The sequence below is a fragment of the Dendronephthya gigantea genome, unplaced genomic scaffold, assembly GCF_004324835.1.
Source record: "Dendronephthya gigantea isolate DGI-Jeju-01 unplaced genomic scaffold, DenGig_1.0 000019F, whole genome shotgun sequence".
Classification (NCBI taxonomy): domain Eukaryota; kingdom Metazoa; phylum Cnidaria; class Anthozoa; order Malacalcyonacea; family Nephtheidae; genus Dendronephthya; species Dendronephthya gigantea.
This window is the reverse complement of record NW_021163029.1, coordinates 1,179,441-1,200,882: the sequence shown is the minus strand read 5'-3', so window position 1 is coordinate 1,200,882 and position 21,442 is coordinate 1,179,441. Positions and strand designations below refer to the sequence as shown.

The window sequence follows — 21,442 nt, the reverse complement described above, 5'->3', positions numbered from 1 at the left end:
CTATCTATTACTAACTCCTAATACACTTGTTTATATAAGTATTTCCATGCATAAATTAGAATATAGTTATAATGTCATTTTAGGACTAGGCTACTATGCCAGGATACTACACAATTTAAGAACATCTTGATGAAGGAACTTTCCCCATCAATGAGAAAATATGTTTCGTTTGCCAGTGATTTCATAATTATTCAGTTTGACTGACAGCAAACTTTTTTACACACGGTAAAGAAATCAAAATAGATGCTGCGTGAACACTAGGTAGCCTTAGGTGAATTTAATGACATTAAATGGTTTCAAATTTATTCAGCTTTACGATGCAATATATGCCAAGATCGGCTTTTACCGGCTTTTTTTGCTATCACGTCCAACGCACTTTGCATAAATGTAAAAGTTCGCAAAAAGGAAAACAAAAGTCACTGTAAACATTGCAACATAAACTGTCAGCAAATTGCATTCTTAAAATAGTTCTATTTTTAATATAATATAATAAAGCTGTAACAAAGCAGCAAAGATGTAAATATCACTTTAAATTAGGCTTTAAAAGGAGGCCGGCTTTTTTGTTTAAATCAGTTATTTCGGCCTCGCTCTGTCTTGTTTTGACTCGAAACAGACAAAGGCGATGGAGCAATGTTTGGCCGTGAAATCCGAATCGCGGAAAATTATATTTTGATTTATATCTTTTTCCCTAGGTGACAAAAGTTGCCTAAAATTTTGTACAATCAAAGATAGAGTTATTATCTGTCACATAGGCCTTAAAAGGAGACCAGCTTTTATGTTTAAGTAAGTTATTTCGGCCTCGTTTTGTCATGTTTTGACTTGAAGAAGACGAAGGCGATGCAGCCATGCGAAGGCGATCGAGTCAAAACATGACAAAACGAGGCCGAAATAACTGATTTAAACGAAAAGCTGGTTTCCTTTTAAGGCCTATGTGACAGATAATAACTCTATCTTTGATTGTACAAAATTTTAGGCAACTTTTTTCACCTAGGGAAAAAGATATAAATCAAAATATAATTTTCCGCGGTTCGGATTTCACGGCCAAACATTGCTCCATCGCCTTCGTCTTCTTCGAGTCAAAACATGACAAAACGAGGCCGAAGTAACTTACTTAAACAATAGGCCGGTCTCCTTTTAAGGCCTATGTGACAGATAATAACTCTAGCTATCTTTGATTGTACAAAATTTTAGGTAAAAAGCCGGTAAAAGCCGATCTTGGCATATATTGCATCGTAAAGCTGAATAAATTTGAAACCATTTAATGTCATTAAATTCACCTAAGGCTACCTAGTGTTCACGCAGCATCTATTTTGATTTCTTTACCGTGTGTAAAAAAGTTTGCTGTTAGTCAAACTGAATCATAGGTAGCCCAATGCGCTGCATTACGTACGTCACTCGGGTTACGTATATAGTATATAATATTATTATATACTATATACGTGACCTAAGTGACGTACGTAATGCAGCGCATTGGGCTACCTATGACTGAATAGGAAATCACAGGCAAACGAAACATATTTTCTCAATGATGGGGAAAGTTCCTTCATCAAGATGTTCTTAAATTGCACAAGGGAGTATTTTTTTTGAAAATTAATATTCCAATTTCAAATAGAAGTAAATCTTACCTCTCTCATCACCCTGTTTCCCAAAGTTGCATAAACTTCTTTTTGCCGCCATAATTTCGTTTGACTTCTTGCTTTTCTTGTTAAACGCGCGCTAGATCCAGTCCTCAAGTGCATCACACACAGTGATCACACATAGATCAGGTCATAATGAGCATAGAGATAATGAGCGCGTCTCTACGCCCGTGTTTTAAAAGTGTTTTAACAGCGCCCTGGTTTTTTTAAGAGCGCCCTTAAATTTCGACAACTTGGCATGGAATGATGATGGACGAACATTGTGAACTAAAAAACGGAGAAATCTTTCAAAATTATGCTTGTTTACTTAACTGCGTTGATGGAAAATCTGATAAATTCTACCGCATTCAATTGTTAAGAAACGTCAACGGGTTTCACGTGTGGACAAGATGGGGTCGAAATGTCAGTATTTTCAATACATTTTTATCAGTAATGAAGTGAATAATTATTGTGTGTGGTTTTGGTTAGATATTAAATGCTAACTTTATTTTATTCCCTGACTGAATTATCCTCCAGAAAGATTCGGCCACGATATAGCTGTTTCTTGTGCCGAATTAATAGAGTATTATGGATTATTTTTAATTTGCAGGGGACAGAGGGACAAAGCAAACTAGAAGGCCCTATTAGCCAAGCAGATGCTGTGAAAAACTTTGAGAGGAAATTTATGGAGAAGACCAAGAATGCATGGAATAAGCGTGAACAGTTTAAGGCTGTGAAGGGAAAATATACTTTAGTAGAGAGGACCAGTGGTTGTGTGGGAAAGGTCAGTTTGAACATATGGTTTGAACTGCCGGAATATATATATTGGCAACCTTGTACCCATGTAAGGATGATCTATTGAGTGGTGACAGGACAGATTATGGTTTATTCTATTGTTAAACCATTCTTATTTAGACCTTGCAGAAGCCTGACCTTCCAGCTGATCTTTCATCAAACATGCAACTGCCAGTTGATATATTGTACACCATCTTCTTACACCTTTCTCTGCGAGATGTTTTAAGATGCGTTCAAGTCTGCAAATCTTGGAAGGTAAATAAATGGTTTTTATTTTCTTGCCCAGCCTCGAACCCAGGCGCTTTAATATGACCTCTATACAATAACTGAATGCAACATATATTTTACTATTGAAGCGCCTGGGCATGAGGCTGTTTCTTGCCTGTGAAAATTAATTGGTTTATATCCTAGCTAGCATTGTCCACTGTTGAGTGGGTAATCTGTTTTCAGACAAAGTGTGAAAATACTGAGTATGTATACAGTATACATATTACTTTTCTAGATATTGTTAAATGACAAGTATTTTTGGAAGATGTACATACAAAGAAATTTTGATCTTGGAATTAAGTGTGACTTTTCAAATGAAGGTCCAATGGCACAGTGGTCAGATAAATGGTAGAACATCATTAATTAATGAATATACCCAGCCTCTATGACATTATAAGTTTTCTTATATAATTTCCTTTGTATTTTGTATTTTGTAAGGCATTGTTACTTTGAAGACGATGTAGACAATAAAGATGATATCTATGTTATGCGTCCATTTCCTTCCATGTGGAACTGTCGAGTTGTTCATCCCCATGGCTTAGATCCTTTGTCTGGTGATGTCAAAACCTTGCAAGGTCTCTGCCGTTCCCTTGAAATATTGATCTACATGAGAAATGAATCGTCACGTTTGGGAATGTGCAATGGTAAATTTTATTTCAATTTTCAAATAGTATTAGCCCTAATAATGTAGCTAGATGATGTTATTGTGGTCAAATGCCTATATGCATTGTGTGTTCCTTGCATATATAGATAAGAATTGGATTTATTTTTAGACACCCGATGTTCAGCAAAATATAAAGGGAAACATGATATATGTGCTGTGTTATTTCCATGGGACAAGGAAGATCTACCAACACCACTTGAACTCCTAGACGAAATCTTCCATTTTCACCCACAAATATTTGCTTATTATTTCAATTATCCTAATGATATGGGGGAGTTACAAGAAAACAAATTAAACTTTCACCTAGTTCGAGATAATACGCCTGATAGCTCAGATTATGAAGAGGACGAGGAACATGACTTGGATGAAAAGCCATGTCTTAATAGGATTTGTGAAATGGATTTCCCTGATAAAGATACAATGCAGAAGTTTGAAGATTGCCAAAAGTTTTACAAATGGTTGCAGCCTATTATGGATCCGTCATTGACTGTATATGCTGGTGAAGAGAAATTTAATCCTGTTGCAGTATTCATGGTGACGCACCTTGCCCCAGGATGGGTAGGTGGTGCTTTAACTGCTGTGACTTATACCTAAATATAGTATATTATACAAAGTTCATATTTAAATTATGTCAGAATGAGTGAAGTGAGTTATGGAAGTTATTCTAATATTCAAATCCAAACGAGGTTGAAAAGGACTGCAGAGCATATTTTGTCAGACCGCCAAAAAAGAGAACTATATATCGAACTAACACTCCCTACCTGAAGAGTGAAGTCCTTGAGTTTATTTCTGAGTGCTCCAGTGTTAGACTGTTAGTGTGGATAGATCAGACTATGGGCACAGGACCAAGACTCCAAGAGCAAGTCCTCCAGGAATGTAAAAATAGTTCAGTGATTCAACCTCTACAGACTCTGTAAAAAATATTGAAATTCAGAACTCATTATTTGTGGCCTTTGCATCGTTAATTGTTTTTTTTTGTTTTTTTTTTATTCCCCTTTGTACAGTTTTATAATTAAATACTACATATGATTTTATAATAATGTTAGGCTAGAAACCTACTAGAAACCTAGCTAGTTAGGCTTTTGAGGCTAGGCCCCTAGTGATGATACATAAATTTAACTATTTCTAATAATGTCTACTGTAAAATCAGTATAATCACAAAGATGATTACTTACACAATACTATTTACAAATAAGGGAAGCAGGGAAAGAAAAAATAATTACAGTGCAGACTGCAGATATAACTCAAGAAGTCATATTGTTGTTTGATATAATATGTTATAGAATGCATTCTGAAGATCTTAGGATGTATCTTAAATCAGTAACAAATGTTTCTTAACTTGTTTTTTGAAAGCATTGCAAGTTTTTGTTTCTTTAATTTTTATTTAAATGAATTCCATACATCAGTTCCTTTATTTGAGAGAGTATGTTTTGCGTAGTTTGTTCTATTAACCGCTTGATGAATTTCGCGTATTATGTTGATGAATTTGATTACTAGTAACAAAAAAATTTCCAAACCCATCAGGTAGGTTTTTAAGATGGTGATATCGAAACATAAACTGCCAGTTAAATAGTCATTAATTTTGAAGATATCTAGGATGCACAAATCTCTAAAAATCTGTTCAGTATGTTCCAGATTTGATTTTTTTTGGATATTCATTATTTTTTGAATTCGAGTTTTGTAGGTGATTCCCCAGACTAAGTTGCCATAGATGAGATATGGATACACTAAAGCATAGTACTAAAGCATAGTAAATTAACTTTATTGCATTTCGGTTAACATAATGACGGATTTTTGCTATTACTCCGGAGCCTCTTGCGATTTTTTTTGTTACTTTTATTATATGATTATTCCAAGTCAAGCATTCATCAATAATTATACCGAGAAAGTTGGTACTTTTAACCTGTTCAATGTTATGGTAATTTATTGTAATTTTAACATCATGCGTAGGTTTCCTATTAGAGGATCTAAAAAGGATAAGTTTTGTTTTAGAAATATTTAGGGATAATTTATTGACATTCAGCCATTTAGCTATTTTATTAATTTCAGTTTGTACAACTTCAGTAACTGTTTTCAGATTTTGATTGCTATAGAATATATTTGTGTCATCAGCAAATAGTACAAATGAAAGTAGTTTTGTACAATTTTCGATGTCATTCATATAGAGTAAAAAAAGAATAGGTCCGAGAATTGATCCCTGTGAGACCCCAGTTTGAATTAACATCTCCTTAGACCTAACTTGATTGTATTTGACAATTTGCATTCTGTTTGTTAAGTAATCTTGAAACCATTGTTTTGCTACACCACGTATTCCATAGTGTTCAAGTTTTTGTATCAGAATCTTGTGATTAATTGTATCGAATGCTTTTGACAAGTCAAGAAAAATTCCTATTGTGAATTCTCCATGATCGATTGCTTTAGTAAGCTTGTTTGTAAGTTCAATGAGTGCAAGTTCAGTGGATCTATTTTCTCTAAATCCATATTGATGTTGTGATAATATTTTATTTTTCTCGATATATTTAATTAATCTTTTGTACATTAGTTTTTCCAATATTTTTGAAAAACAAGTTATAACAGATATGGGTCGATAATTTTTAAATTGTTTTTTTTCATTTGCTTTGTAGACAGGTGTAATTAGCGCTTTTTTCAAGTTATCAGGAATTTTCCCACTACTAAAAGTTGAATTGTAAATATACGAGAGAGGTTCAGAAATTTCACCCATAACCTTCTGAATAACTTTTGCGCTTATACTATCGTATCCCGGACTCTTATTGGGATTTAAGCTTTTACTTTCATTTTCCAATTCATATTTGGTTATTGGTTGCGGAAAAAAGTTATTATTATAGCTACCATTTAGATATTGGTCATGGTTTTTATCACGTTTGGGGAGTTTTTCCGCTATTTGTAGTCCGATATTCACAAAATATTCATTGAACTTGTTTGCTATTATTAGTGGGTCATTAATTATCTCTCCAGCACTAGTTCCAATAAATTCCTTAGGTAAACTATTTTTATTATCATGCTTGTTCATAATTTGGTTTAGTGTTCTCCATAACGATTTTGTATCATATTTGTATTTTACTAGTTGACCTTCGTAGTGTACCTTTTTGGCTACTTTTATTATGTGGTTTAGCTTGTTTTTGTATCGTTTGTATTTGTTCTCATTTTTGATCGTAGGTAATTGTAGGTATTTCTTATATAGCGTGTGTTTTTTTTCCACAGACTTAGAGATGCATTTTGTCATCCACGGGCTTTTATTTTTGTCAATACCGGCCTTTTTCCTTCTCTTTAATTAGCGGAAAGCTACTTTCGTAAATAGTTGAAACTATATTAAAGAATTCATTGTAAGATTCCGTGGAGTTATCCCTATACAGAAAACATTTTCCCAAGAGGTATTTTTGATTCTGTCAGAAAATATTTTAGTGTTGTAATCATTGATAACTCTTTTATATATTACCTCTTTTATTGGTGTTGTTTTTTTATGTTTCAATAGATTTCGTGCATGAATGATAGGCAAATGATCAGAGATATCAGAAAAAATTATTCCATTTGTACTGGAATCTATAGTTTCAATATCGTTTGTAAAAATTTTATCAATAAGTGTGGCCGTGTGTTGCGTGATTCTTGTTGGTCTTAACATAAGTGGCATATATGATGATGTGTATAGAATTTCCAAAAATCTATTGGTATAATCACAAGATTCTGATTTAAGTAAGTCAATATTGAAATCCCTCATAAGGTAGCATATTTTATTTTCCCGATCTATTTTGCTTATTATTTGATTAATTTTATTCTTAAATTCATCGATTTTACTGTTTGGTGGTCTATATATTGCACCTATTATTATATTTTTACCAGTTGGTATTTTAAGTTATAAATATTGATTCAATTGATATTTTCAGCGTTTTGGTTTAGATCATCATTCATATCATTCAGCCATGTTCTAAGCATTGTTTAACAAAAGGGGGGACATGCAGAGGTGAAATATGCAATAATGTGCAAATATGCAAGATATGAAATATGCAAGATTTTTCAACGACCTCCTATCAGCTCATTTTTTCTCCATATGCCATATGGTACGAACATCCTCGTAACCAGGCGCTTTAATAGTAAAATATAGTAAAAAATATATCTATACAATAACTGAATGTAATATCTGTATATCTGTGGTACGAGGGTCTGCGGTAAAGACGAAAAGAAACCGGAAGTCAGAATTAATAATTCCAATGTTAATAGAATGTAATACAGACGTGCTATTGGCTTGCTATCTTTGCTACCCAATTAGTACGTGCTCTGGTCTGACCAATAGAAAACAACTATATTACAGCATTCAACAGCGGAAAGCATGATCTATCATATTATTATTTATTACAAAATTTCTGATTTCACTTGTTGTCCCTGATCAAGTAATTTACGCACAATAGCACGCTTAAAGTTAAGTTACCATTCTTTGATAGGCGCTGTACAGGGTGTCCCCCAAAAAAGTCCCCCTGTTGAAGTGAAGCTTTTGTTGGAATTTGAAATTTTGAAACGAAATTTTGTCTGTGATTAACGTTTCTTTTCTTGAGCTCATTTTCACGTATTGTACCCAGGGATTTACTTGGCAGTTATGTTTGGTTTCTCGTGTATATTATTAGAATTCATTTTTTGAATGTTGTTGTTTGTTGTTATGTACAATATTGTGTTGATGTCTGGAAGTTTGACAGAAAAAAAATATATTGTTCATATTCACTATTCTCATATACAGAGGGCTGAAAAATATTCAAGAAATATTGATAGCTCTCAATTTTCTGTATTGAAATGATTACATTAAGCAAGTTGAAATTTTGGAATTTGTGTAGTTTCTGTTGATTCGAACACGAAGCATTTATAGTTTATATTACACGGCTACCATTCTCACATACAGCAGCACATATACACTGCAAGCTAGCCAGAAAATCACTCTTCAGTCCAGAGGTTCAGTGAGGATCAGCCATGCAGTTACCACAGGAAAAACCTGTGAAAATTTATACTGGATAGGATAGCTCTATCAGTTAAACCGTTCTCCCCAGACGTCCATGCAGTAAGGATAATCTCTTATTGATCCAGAGTTGCAGCAGGAGGAAGCCTAAACTAACTTTATTTACTGGATAGCTCTATCAGTTCTAAATTGTTCTTTCACCACGCTGTTCACGTCGGATATATGTCACCTAATCACCTGGCCGGGAGTTTTAGCTTAAGGTGCCGCGACGCAATCCGATTGTCTGATCTTCGGTGTGCTTCAATATTGCAAAATAGCGCTTCAAACGCGACAATATGATGTTCTGAATGACCAGTAAAAAATATTCTGAGGTCGCACCATGAATCATCTCTTATTGATCAAGGGGTCACTTGCTTTAAAATCGCCTGTTGTTGGGTATAACTTTGATTAGGTCTTAGTATTCCTAAATTGAGGATTCTCTTTGATAATTTTTCGTTCCAAAAGCTGAATTTTTTTTTGCTTTTTAAGCATCTTTAGAACGGTTGAAAAAATCACTACCTGGTGGATAGCGCTATCTGGCTAATCTTCTTAATCTTCTTTGTTGGTATGAAGTTGTCATTTTACTTAGGAAGGGTAAAATCTTCGCAGTTAAACAGTGATTTTTAAAAGTTCTACCTTTCGATCCTACCTTCTTCTGTTCCAACTTCTAAGGACAAACTCTTGCAAGAGTTTCCTAACAAACAAATATTGTGCGAATTGCTTTAAAACAAACGAAAATTTCATTAAGCAACTAGATTCGATATTGTGAACAAGCTTTTAAGCTGCAAACGCCTCGAAAATCACAAAGTATACCCGTCAAAAAACTACACGCACCGTACCCGCGTTTTCCAGTTCACTAACCGTTCCATTACTTCCATTTGCGCTCACTCGTGTTCGCGGGAAAAGTAATATTTTAAAAAACCAAGACCACTGACAATGTGACCAAGACCGTTTTCAATAATATTTAGATAAAAACGAAGAAGCCCATGGCCATGGCCAAGTACATAAAATACAATAAGTGAACTTTCATAATTGTAACGATCACTGACTTGATCTATTTGTACACTGGCGGTCAAAAAGAACTGCACAAATGTTGCTATTATCGTATGTAACAGTAATCGTGACAATCATCTTTTATTGTACACTAGCGGTCAAAAAGAACTCTTTAGATACAAAATTATAAAACAGAAGCGAATATAGGAGAGGCTAATTCACCACTAACTATAGTTAAAAGTTAACTACCTTTTTATACAACCGGCTCCTGATGGATGTTTTTTAAGAGCGCCCTTGAACTTCGACAACTTGGCATGGAATGATGATGGACGAACATTGTAAACTAAAAAACGGAGAAATCTTTCAAAATTATGCTTGTTTACTTAACTGCGTTGATGGAAAGTCTGATAAATTCTACTGCATTCAATTGTTAAGAAACGTCAACGGGTTTCACGTGTGGACAAGATGGGGTCGAAATGTCAGTATTTTCAATACATTTTTATCAGTAATGAAGTAAATAATTATTGTGTGTGGTTTTGGTTAGATATTAAATGCTAACTTTATTTTATTCCCTGAGTAAATTATCCTCCAGCAGCTTCTTGTGCCAAATTAATAGAGTATTATGGATTCTTTTTAATATTTGCAGGGGACAGAGGGACAAAGCAAACTAGAGGGCCCTATTAGCCAAGCAGATGCTGTGAAAAACTTTGAGAAGAAATTTATGGAGAAGACCAAAAATGCATGGAATAAGCGTGAACCGTTTAAGGCTGTGAAAGGAAAATATACTTTAGTAGAGACGACCAGTAGTTGTGTGAGAAAGGTCAGTTTGAACTCCCGGAATATATCTATTGGCAACCTTGTACCCATGTAAGGATGATCTATTGGGTGGTGACAGGACAGATGTTATATCTTTAAATGACTCTACTGCTTTAAGGTTTTAATTTTTTTCTATTGTTAAAACATTCTTATTTAGACGTTGCAGAAGCCTGACCTTCCAGCTGATCTTTCATCAAACATGCAACTGCCAGTTGATATATTGTACACCATCTTAATACACCTTTCTCTGCGAGATGTTTTAAGATGCATTCAAGTCTGCAAGGCTTGGAAAGTAAATAAATGTTTATATTTTCTTGGTTTATTTCCTAACAATATTCCCCACTGTTGAGTGAAAAATCTGTTGCCAGACAAAGTTGTGAAAATACTGATTGTATACATATTACTTTTCTAGATATTGTTAAATGACAAGTATTTTTGGAAGATGTACATACAAAGAAATTTTGATCTTGGAATTAAGTTTGACTTTTCAAATGAAGGTCCAATGGCACAGTGGTCAGATGAATGGTAGTTGGTTGAACATCATTATTAATGACTACCCAGCCTCTATGACATATTATAAGTTGCTCATATAATTTCGTTTGTATTTTGTAAGGTATTGTTACTTTGAAGATGATGTAGACAATAAAGATGATATCTATGTTATGCGTCCATTCCCCTCCATGTGGAACTGTCGAGTTGTTCATCCCCATGGTTTAGATCCTTTGTCTGGTGATGTCAAAACCTTACAAGGTCTATGCCGTTCCCTTGAAATATTGATCTACATGAGAAGTGAATTGTCACGGTTAGGAATATCCAATGGTAAATTTTATTTCAAATAGTACTAGCCCTAATAATTTAGATGATGTTATTGTGGTCAAATGCCTATATGGTGTGTTCCTTGCATTTATAGATAAGAATTGGATTTATTTTTAGGCACCCAATGTTCAGCAAATGAAGGGAATCATGATATATGTGCTGTGTTATTTCCATGGGACAAGGAAGATCTACCAACACCACTTGAACTGCTAGACGAAATCTTCCATTTTCACCCAGAAATATTTGCTTATTATACCAATCATCCTAATGATAAGGGGGAGTTACGAAAAAACAAATTACACTTTCACTTACTAGTTCCAGATAATGCATCTGATAGCTCAGATTATGAAGAGGATGAGGAACATGACTTGGAGGAAAAGCCATGTCTTAATAGGATTTTTGGAATGGATTTCCCTGATAAAGATACAATGTGGATGTGCGAAGATTCCCAAAAGTTTTACGAGTGGTTGCAGCCTATTATGTATCCGTCATTGACTGTATATGCTGGTGAAGATAAATTTAATCCTGTTGCAGTGTTCATGGTGACACACCTTGCCCCAGGATGGGTAGGTGGTGCTTTAACTGCTGTGACTTATACCTAAATTATGTCAGAATGACTGAAGTGAGTTATGGAAGTTATATTCAAATCCAAACGACATTGAAAAGGACTGCAGAGCATTTTGTCAGACCCCAAAAAGAGAACTCTCAAAATAACACCCCCCTCGCTGAAGTTATTGAGTTTATTTCTGAGTGTTCCATTGTTAGACTGTTTACAGTAATAGTGTGAATAGATCAGACTATGGGTACAGGACCAAAACTTCAAGAGCAAGTCCTCCAGGAATTTAAACATAGCTCAGGCCTCAGTGATTCAACCTCTACAGACTCTGAAAAAAATATAATTAATTCAGAACTCATTATTTGTGGCCTTTGCATTGTTAATTGTCCTTAAGCATTGTTTAACAAAGGGGGGACATGCCGAGGTGAAATATGCAATTTTCACCAAGATTTTTCAACGAACTCGTATCAGCTGGTACCCAGGCGCTTTAATAGTAAAATATAGTAAAAAAATATCTATACAATAAATGAATTTAACATCTGTGGTACGAAACGCAAGACGAAAAGAAACCGGAAGTCTGAATTACATTCCAAAGTTAATAGAATGTAACACAGACGTGCTATTAGCTTGTTCTGTGTTCTGACCAATAGAAAATAACCTTATTACAGCATTCAACAGCGAAAAGCATGATCTATCATATTACAAAATTTCTGATTTCACCATAGGCGGCCCAGAAATCTGTTTATATTCAGTCTTCGACTGCATTGTTTACGCGCGCGGTCAGCTTCTCCTGCCTGTACTAATTACTGTATTATATGTTAATTATACAGTAATTAGTACTGGCAAGAGAAGCTGACCGCGCGCGTAAACAAAACAGATTTCTGGGCTGCCTATGATTTCACTTGCTGTCGCTGATCAAGTAATTTACGCACAATAGCACGCTTAAGTTAGGTTACCATTCTTTGATAGGCGCTGTACAGGGCGTCCCCCAAAAAAGTCCCCCTATGGCCCTATTGAAATGAAGCTTTTGTTAGAATTTGAAATTTTGAATGCATGGTCATGCAACGTAGACTTACGCAGTAGTGTGTGTAAATAGCATGGTTATTAGGTTGGGGCATTCAAATAAAGCGTCTTGCTTTTAATTGAGTTTATCATAATATTAAGGCAATCAGATATTAACAAAGGCTTGATTTCAATAGATGGGACATTTTTGGAGGGCACCCTCTATGTATAACGCAGTAAGGTGTAACGATGCAAATTTTTGTAATGAGATCAGTGACTGAATGAGATTCAGTCTGTTTTCTGTGCGCAATTCATATGTTCAAATATTCACAATTATCCCTAATTATCCACTAGTTTATTGTAAAATACTTTTTGCAATGTCGTCGTAAAAAAGTGATGGCAAGTTTTGCCGGCGAAGGAGATTCAAATTCAGACGAAAACGACTCAAATACAAGCTTATCGGACTGTGATACGGACGCAATGTTAAAGACTGAAACAGCCAGCATTGTTAGGCAGTTTGTTTACGACAGATTCGAAGAGGAAAACGAGGGTTTAGACTCTACAGGTCAAGATGAAATCCCTGTGCTCGAAACGGCAAGGCCAGATGCTTTAGAAGAATTGCGAAGCGTTCGTGAAGAAAACGACCCTGATTCAACTGCCGTAAGAGTTAGCAGACGTCTACGCGAGATTGGAGATGATATACAGCATAAATATCAAGACGAATTTCAAGATATGATTAATCAACTAAATCTGAATTCGGCAAACGCTTACAAATCTTTTGCCGAAGTTGCGCGAAGATTGTTTAGGAATGGTATTACTTGGCATCGTATCGTCGCTCTTCTGTGTTTTGGATACGAAATCGCTAAACATGTTTTGATAAATGGACTAGCTGGAACGTACATGAGAAAAATATACCAGATGATAGTTGATTTCATCGTGAACGAAAGGATTGCAGCTTGGATAACACAGAATGGGGGCTGGGTAAGTAATTCAGAATTTATTTCGATCCTCCCCCTTTCCTCTACCATTTTCGATTTTTTAATTCAATTTTATTTTAGTATATTATATGAATTCCCATGGTAAATTGTCAGTGTTTTCCCATACATGGTGTATATGTAAAGCAATCTTACAATTTCTTTGGAAATTCCAATTTGTTCTCAAGATTGTTTGTTCTTATTAGTGCCTAAGGTATTTTTAATAGTTTCAAATTCCAGGCTGAATAGTGCAATCTAGGCTGAATAACAAAAGCTGAATAGTGCAATCCACCAGATATTGTTTTTTTCAAATTGTAAAAAGTATAAGGAAGCATCTCTGATACACAAAGAAAGTAAACAGTGTAGGGATGTCATGCACAACATGGAATCACCCTTGGGGATTTAATAGTGTTTTCCACCAAGGCATTGTGTATAATCTCTTGAATAAAAAAAATTGTATTTAAAATATTTCAAGGGAACATTGTCATTCCTAAATGTTTTTCATTCCAAATTGATATTATTTATAGGATACTCAAATATTTCTCTCTTTTAGCTTGGCTTTTTGGCAGATTTTCGACTCAGTGAACCCAGTTGGTCAACAGTGGCAGCAGTCTTAGGTGTTGGTATACTCTTTGTAATGTGGTCTATGAGAACAGGAAACAAATAAACAAATCTGTATAGTACATTATTTTGTAAATTCAAACATGGGAATGTAGTATATTACCATGACATTGATTTTAGATAGGGAATTTTATGTATTTGGCAAAACTCTTCATTCCTTTGCATATACCTTTTTTGGGAAATAGGATCATTCAAATACCTTTACCATGTAACTAGTATTGCTAAACATAATTGTCAACAATTTTGCTACATCACAAGAAATTACATCAAGGCTTTTATAATTGTGGTTGATCTTCAGCTAGTGATAAATCACTTATGCTTTATTGCCATATTACCATTAAAACTGTTTCATCAAATGGAACATTTGGAGCATTTTATCTTTGCGTGTAACAGTGGATTACTTGATAGATCAACAATATTTATGTGTTATTAGTAATTAGTTGTAAGATTTGAGCATGAACTTTAAAATAATATGGTTGACTCATTTTACTTCCTGATTTTCAATTTGTTTTGCTTGAAATGTGTTTTTGCTAAAGGGAGGATGAAGTTTAGCTAAAACTAATTATAATAAATTAACCCATTACATGGCTTTTGAGATAGTCAAGTGATGATTCTCTTGAATAATTTACAGATAAACAATGTCTCATTTGAAAATAATTTTATGTAATTTTCATTGCTTACAGCTATTGTACATTCTGTACAGAAGAAGTCCTTGAGTAATATGTATGTGTACATGAGTTCCAAAAATTTAATTTTATGGTGAATCAGATCAGTGGTGGTTCAGGGTTATTCAAAATATAAATTACACCAGCCTAATCTCCAATTCAAAAACCTGATTGGTTATTCATTTCTAAAGAATATTCTTACATAAATATCTACCAATATGACTGGAAGTTGGAGCTGTGGTCATTTATTCAGATATTTATCCTGGATCTGCCACTGAGTCAGATACACCACACATTTAGCTATGGTTTCACTTGGGTGAGGGAGGGACACTTTGGTGGTCAAACTAATACAACATTCACTGTTTGTGTTATATCAATAATATAACAATTCAAGCATTTAATTTACCTAAAATTGTTCAGTCTATAACTACCAATGATTACAATTTAATATTAAATTACACAATTACAAAATAAATTAGCATAAAACAAACTAATGACACTCCATGACCCACTGACTAGGCAACGTGCCTGATATGTAAGCTAAAATCCAGACCTTAGCTTATAAGACTTATATCCATGGGAACCTTATCTGAGTCCCAAACAGAGATAAGGAGGTAGTTATGGAGCATTAGTGGCTAACCAGAGTTAGTCTGAATGCTCTTGTCTTGGGTGATTATTACATTACGGGAAGAAATGTACAAGGAAACATTTTGTTGTCCAGCAGACAATGTACTTAGCAGCAGGTGAAAAAGACCAGCGCAAAAATTTCAGTTGTCAAGTAATTCTTGTCTTAGAATGCACTTGTCTTGGATTGCTATGATTTGTTATCATTCTTCTGGGCTCTGACATGATTGCATGCACAACTAATGTCGCATTTGTCACACATAATAACTCAATTTAAACACAACACTCAAAATTAAACATATTTCCACAACACATATGCAATGACTGGCATAACAAATGCCGTTACCAATGAAGACACAAAATTAACACCATGATTACTCAGAATTGCTTTTCCACAAATGTGTTTTGTAGTTTCAGATGATTCATGAACTATTCTTTTGTTGACCTCACAGTACCCAGAATACTGCAATTTAGCACCAATTAGCGAGTCAAATAATGATCCAAGGATGCCACCCAGCAGTCCAGTTACAACTATAGGCCACTGTGGTGGGTACTTGTTAAGTGTCATATCAAATGCCATTACTGCCACTATAGTAACATAATAAGCAACACCAACTATGGTGCCTCCCACTAAACTGGCAATTGTACCAATTATTGTTACTCCACCATTAGTTCCAACAGGTACATGACGAAAGGTTGTTATCAAACGAGGGTTTCTACCATACACTGATCCAATTTCTGAAGCCCATGTATCACCACTACAGCAGGCTAATGAGCCAAGCAAAGCAATTGAAATAATAGAAGCATTAAAGTCATGAGCAAAGTCAATTGGTTGCTCTAGGCAACCAACATCAAGGAGATACAATACAGAAGCAGCAACAGCAACTCCTCCATTGCATACAACTTGAACCCAATTACGCTGACCACCTATATAATAAATATGAATTATAAAGCCTGTTTGTGTTTGAGCATTCATTGGAATCTCTACTATTGCATTCATTAATCAACCCATGAACAAACAGATGAATTATCTACTATATATTGATGATTATAATTGTGGTCAAGGGTCACTGATGTCTTGGTGTCTGTATTCCAAAATAATATAGGGAATAATAAATGGGTTCCCAACATAACTTTGGGAACAAAACTGTCACCACACAAATCTATATGGGGTTACTTTATATATTGCATAATTTTTCACTTTCTTGGGTGATCGGTCCATTATATCAAGAGCACATCATTCTCTAATGTGTTATTACCACCACGTTAAAATAATATAAACAGGGCTCCTCCAAAACGCTGGTTTCCATAGTATACATATTTATATGGTATATACTATGGAAAACAGCGTTTTGGAGGAGCCCTGTTATTATTTTAACATAGTGGTATAATAACACATTAGAGATTGATTTTCTCTTAAAACTGTTAATTTTTAATTTACTCTCATATTGGGGTATAACTTCAAGCAAATATTTAAGCTTGTTAAAACTTTGCAGAGGTAACTGATAATATATTAAATAGGAACAAACCTTCTTTAAAATCATATTCGATGCTCCGTTTTGCTTCCGACTTCAGTTTAGTGACAATCGACCCAGATACGAAAAACGCGAGGAGGGCAGAGAAAAAACAAAAATTCGTGAAAGTTAATAAGAATCCAACAATAAGTGACGACCAAGCACCACTTAAACTTAATGATTTCTTCTTGTAGCCACGGTTGACTATAAATAATGGTATGGTAATTGAAAACGTAAGACGAAAACCCAGAGGAATGTTCATTTTGAAAGAGATTTAGCAAGGATTTTCCGTACCAGTGTCCAGATTTGTACCACAAATTTACAGAGGCCAAAGTACAAAAATAACTTATATAAACAAATACATTTTTAATTTTTTATTGTGAAAATTTGAAAGTACTTTTGTGTACGGAAATTTCACCCCGGGGTCCAGCATCCAGGGTAAAATCACTCAGTGGGTAAAATAGCCTGCTTACCAGGGTCTGTCCACTGAGCTATATAATAATTCCAAAATTGAATTATTATATAGCTCAGTGGGTCTGTCCAGCCAGTGGTCCCGGACTCCCGACGTTCATTTAAATTTTCGTTAATTTGTCGACACCATAGGAAGCCCAGACAAATGAGTTGAAGTTAATAAAAGTCCGTAAAACACTTGAGATATGTGTTAAAATTAATTAAAGTATGTTATATGCTACAAAACTACTGTTAGAACCATGTATGTAGCGTGCTCCAGAGGCGCTGCCATTTGACTATGCAACTAGTGACGTAACTTACTATATCATTAGGAAGGATGGAAACTCTCGCCTCAATTTTCAACATGTTCACAAATTAAAACACAAATTACTATAGTAAAACGGCACGTCGACTGCTAAATGCCTACCCTAGGTTTAAGTTGAATAATCAAACTATACTTTCATCACAAAAATAATGCTGAATTCAAAAGAAAGCGCTGGAAAAACGTGCACAAACTTTGTAAATTTGCCGAAATTTTCGTGAATTCATGCGGGATGTAAGTACCTACCCAAAATGGTGGCGGCAGAAGAATCTGATTGGTCGAGAAAGGTAAACAAAGTATGATAAACCAATCTGATTGGTCGAGAAAGGTAAACAAAGTATGATAAACCAATCAGATTCTTTTGCCGCTGCCATTTTGGGTAGGTACTTACATCCCGCATGAATTCACGTAAATTTCGGCAAATTTACAAAGTTTGTGTACGTTTTTCCAGCGCTTTCTTTTGAATTCAGTATTATTTTTGTGATGAAAGTATAGTTTGATTATTCAACTTAAACCTAGGGTAGGCATTTAGCAGTCGACGTGCCGTTTTACTATAGTAATTTGTGTTTTAATTTGTGAACATGTTGAAAATTGAGGCGAGAGTTTCCATCCTTCCTAATAATCAGCGGCGTAGCCAGAACGATAATTGGGGGGGTCCATATTCATATATTCGTGATACGCAGGATTAATTTCTTTTCAAATCAATTGTCTTTACAGTCTGTTTACATGAATATATGAATGTGGACCCCCCCAATTATCGATGCTGGCTACGCCAGTGCTAATAATATAGTAAGTTACGTCACTAGTTGCATAGTCAAATGGCAGCGCCTCTGGAGCACGCTACATACATGGTTCTAACAGTAGTTTTGTAGCATATAACATACTTTAATTAATTTTAACACATATCTCAAGTGTTTTACGGATTTTTATTAACTTCAACTCATTTGTCTGGGCTTCCTATGTCGACACGTGCCACGTTACCTCTCCTGGTTTGTACGGATGCTTTTGTTAAAATCGTAACCATCTGCATTTGGACTGGCTAAAAGGTCACTTTAAAAATTAAAACTCTCATTTAACTAGAATCCTCACAGTGTTTTCTTGCGAGGAAACTCTTTCCAGCTCCATGTTATCACATATCACAAGGAAGATGTTTGGCATACTTTTGCATGCATGCTTGATCTCTGATGATTAACAAAGCAGAGAATCCAACTAGGAATTTAAACTGCCTCGTGGTCCTCTTGCAAACTGAATGCCCTCGTTGTGACGCAGTTAGTGGAAAAAGATGATTACTGCTAGTCGACTTCAAGAGGGCTGTGAAATTAAGGGAAGAAACATAATTGTGAAAGCAACTCTACCTCCTACACTGCCTGCACTGCCCCGCTTTTCGTCCAAGTTCAAAGATAACAAATCAATTTATGCTCTGGATTAATTAGATCGTCATAGCGCAGAACATCGTCAGCCAACAACTACAATCTGTAACTTCTTATCAGCTACATAAATTTGTAACAACCTTTTTATACAACCATTTACATGCAACCTTTACTTCCAACCTTTCTATACAATACAACCAATATATATATATATATATATATATATATATATATATATATATATATTATATATATATATATATATAATATACACCCATTTGCAAAAACGTTGGCCGCAGATAGATATATAGATAGATACTCGAAATCTAATTAGAATTGCATATGTTGTGTAATATGATTGAAATCCCATGCAAATGTAATCATATGCAATTCTAATTAGACTTTGAGTATCTATCTATCTGTCTATCTGCGGCCAACGTTTTTGCAAATGGGTATATATATAATATATATTATATATTATAAATATATATATAATATATATATATATAATTATATATAATATATATATATATATATATATTAATATATATATATATGGCACTATCCTGGCTTAATTCTCGAGGTTTAAGAGAGTGGTATTGGGATTCTAGGCTCCATCTACTGCTAAAATCACCAATGTCCTTTGTGCAACGCTCGCATCTCAACTCTCAAGACGCTGCAAGTGTTTCTCTGCTCCAGTTGTAAATTTCTTAGCAGAGAAATAGAGACGTTTTCACCGTCAACATCGTTAAGGACCATAATCAGAATATAGGCAGCCCAAAATTGTATGTTTTTCTCGCGCGACCTAACTGTTCGTCCAGATTTGTTCAAAAGGAAATCATGCAATAACCTCTGCCGTCCAAATCAAAGCTAGTACAGTCCTCGATATTCGACATATTCGGCTTGTTAAGAGCTGTCAGCGATGGAACACGAAAACGTAAGTCATTGAACAAATTCAAATTCGAAATATGACCTTTCCGAACGAGAGGATTTAGGGGGACAGAAAAAAAGAGCTCGCGCTATTGTTTATTACCAATTTTAGATATCAGCACTCTATATGCAACGAAAGAGGCAATGCATCTCACAAATGATGCGGAGAAAAGTAATGATCTTTTTAGGCAAGATATCGAAATTAATGTTTACTTAGTTATGAAAACGTAATTAATTCTTCGGTGTTATCTTCCATAATATTTGCCTTAGAAAATTTTTCATTTCCAAAGCAAATATTGCTGATTCGTATATTTTATGAATTTTTCTTTAACGATGTTACCTCAGCATAATTCGTTGTAATTTGGATTTTGTGTGAATTGGATTAGTCGTCGGAATGCAATACGCGTTATCAAATTTACGACGAATTATGACATGTGAAATCCATGTAACCTAGCTTAATTCGTTAAGGTTTTACATATTGGGGTAAAATCGTTAGCGGATCTACTTTCAAACCTGAGACCGTCTGGGTATAAAAAACTTCCATATAGGCAATTAGCTACATCATTTGTGACACCCTGTGGAAATAAAGTCTACTTTTAGCCGATACAGCCCAATTTCTACGCGCTTTCGTTCAAAACCACAGTGATGAAATATCAGTATTCATTACAGCACAAGTGTGATAGTTTTAATGACTTTTGGTTTTTACATGCATGGCTTCACAGGAAGCAACGTCATGCTACAATTAACATACATATAATAACAACATTGCAGGTGGTTATGACGATAGCTTCATAAACCGAACTTTTTATATAAAAGCACTTCGAATATTATATTCTTGAGACGCACAGTTGGTGTTATTCGTAGTATTATGTGGAGAACTTGCAGCTTAAAGTTGTGATTTTTACCCCTGGTTTCACAGTTGAAATTTGGCATTGATCGTGAGGGCACTCGGGTCGAAATTGTTTTGTTAATAAAACAGTGATATTTATTTGGGATCGCAATTGTATATTTAGCGTATCATTGGCATTGGCATTGCTGTAATTTTTTTGACCGTCGGGAGTAATTTCATATCTCGATTGCAATTTCTAAATTCGCTGCCAAGGCCGTGTCGGTAATCTTCAAAGGCTTTCAAAGCTGTAATATTTAGAAGAGGTCATCGGAGTTCTGTGAAGGATTGTAATCGGTTGGAATCTGACGATATTGTAAAATATTCGAGTTATTAAGAGGTTGCCCTCTTTGCTCTTATCGCGTGCACTTCAGCAGACAACACGGAATAGACCCAGTGTTTGCACAAGTTGATGTATTAAAGCGTTAAAACAAGGCGATCTTCGACATCGCGGAATATATTACTGGCGTTCAGATTCACAAACACATTTTTAGAAATCTTTTGAACACGTATATGGCGCAGTAAACTGAACCGATTGGAACAGTTTGAACCGGTGGCCAGG

General features: G+C 34.9%; 4 protein-coding genes across 5 annotated transcripts; 3 read left to right on the top strand and 1 right to left on the bottom strand.

Moving 5' to 3' along the window:
• The first annotated feature begins 1,747 nt into the window (after positions 1-1,747).
• On the top strand, positions 1,748-4,321 carry LOC114521157. 2 transcript variants are annotated; one of them, XM_028541575.1, is made up of 6 exons: positions 1,748-2,039; positions 2,227-2,400; positions 2,532-2,666; positions 2,914-3,026; positions 3,117-3,322; positions 3,452-4,321. In XM_028541575.1, exons 1-6 carry the CDS (start codon positions 1,881-1,883, stop codon positions 3,934-3,936), a joined length of 1,272 nt encoding a protein of 423 aa, XP_028397376.1. In that variant the 5' UTR covers positions 1,748-1,880; the 3' UTR covers positions 3,937-4,321. The 2 variants fall into 2 exon arrangements, with proteins under 2 accessions (XP_028397376.1, XP_028397374.1); XM_028541573.1 differs by having other exon boundaries at positions 2,227-2,460.
• Positions 4,322-9,609: 5,288 nt separating this feature from the next.
• Positions 9,610-12,276, top strand: LOC114521158. The gene is made up of 6 exons (XM_028541576.1): positions 9,610-9,812; positions 9,981-10,154; positions 10,308-10,442; positions 10,563-10,675; positions 10,764-10,969; positions 11,084-12,276. The coding sequence occupies exons 1-6, from the start codon at positions 9,654-9,656 to the stop codon at positions 11,566-11,568; spliced, it is 1,272 nt and encodes a 423-aa protein (XP_028397377.1). The 5' UTR covers positions 9,610-9,653; the 3' UTR covers positions 11,569-12,276.
• Positions 12,277-12,889: 613 nt separating this feature from the next.
• On the top strand, positions 12,890-14,621 carry LOC114521106 (bcl-2 homologous antagonist/killer-like). Its single transcript, XM_028541522.1, has 2 exons — positions 12,890-13,505; positions 14,052-14,621. The coding sequence occupies exons 1-2, from the start codon at positions 12,921-12,923 to the stop codon at positions 14,163-14,165; spliced, it is 699 nt and encodes a 232-aa protein (XP_028397323.1). The 5' UTR covers positions 12,890-12,920; the 3' UTR covers positions 14,166-14,621.
• A 141-nt stretch (positions 14,622-14,762) lies between these two features.
• LOC114521093 (transmembrane protein 19-like) lies at positions 14,763-17,315 on the bottom strand. Its single transcript, XM_028541508.1, has 2 exons — positions 16,938-17,315; positions 14,763-16,335 (listed from the first exon to the last, which is right to left on the bottom strand). The coding sequence occupies exons 1-2, from the start codon at positions 17,182-17,184 to the stop codon at positions 15,701-15,703; spliced, it is 882 nt and encodes a 293-aa protein (XP_028397309.1). The 5' UTR covers positions 17,185-17,315; the 3' UTR covers positions 14,763-15,700.
• Positions 17,316-21,442: the final 4,127 nt, after the last annotated feature.

What these genes read in the sequence shown, in the direction of transcription:
- LOC114521106 (XM_028541522.1), top strand. Translation starts at nt 12,921, where the DNA reads ATGGCAAGTTTTGCCGGCGAAGGAGATTCAAATTCAGACGAAAACGAC. An exon ending in TAACACAGAATGGGGGCTGG is followed by an intron (nt 13,506 to 14,051) that starts GTAAGTAATTCA and finishes TCTCTCTTTTAG; the next exon opens with CTTGGCTTTTTGGCAGATTT.
- LOC114521158 (XM_028541576.1), top strand. Translation starts at nt 9,654, where the DNA reads ATGATGATGGACGAACATTGTAAACTAAAAAACGGAGAAATCTTTCAA. An exon ending in GGACAAGATGGGGTCGAAAT is followed by an intron (nt 9,813 to 9,980) that starts GTCAGTATTTTC and finishes TAATATTTGCAG; the next exon opens with GGGACAGAGGGACAAAGCAA. An exon ending in CCAGTAGTTGTGTGAGAAAG is followed by an intron (nt 10,155 to 10,307) that starts GTCAGTTTGAAC and finishes ATTCTTATTTAG; the next exon opens with ACGTTGCAGAAGCCTGACCT.
- LOC114521093 (XM_028541508.1), bottom strand. Translation starts at nt 17,184, where the DNA reads ATGAACATTCCTCTGGGTTTTCGTCTTACGTTTTCAATTACCATACCA. An exon ending in CGAATATGATTTTAAAGAAG is followed by an intron (nt 16,336 to 16,937) that starts GTTTGTTCCTAT and finishes TTTATTATATAG; the next exon opens with GTGGTCAGCGTAATTGGGTT.
- LOC114521157 (XM_028541573.1), top strand. Translation starts at nt 1,881, where the DNA reads ATGATGATGGACGAACATTGTGAACTAAAAAACGGAGAAATCTTTCAA. An exon ending in ATTGGCAACCTTGTACCCAT is followed by an intron (nt 2,461 to 2,531) that starts GTAAGGATGATC and finishes ATTCTTATTTAG; the next exon opens with ACCTTGCAGAAGCCTGACCT. An exon ending in ACGTTTGGGAATGTGCAATG is followed by an intron (nt 3,323 to 3,451) that starts GTAAATTTTATT and finishes ATTTATTTTTAG; the next exon opens with ACACCCGATGTTCAGCAAAA.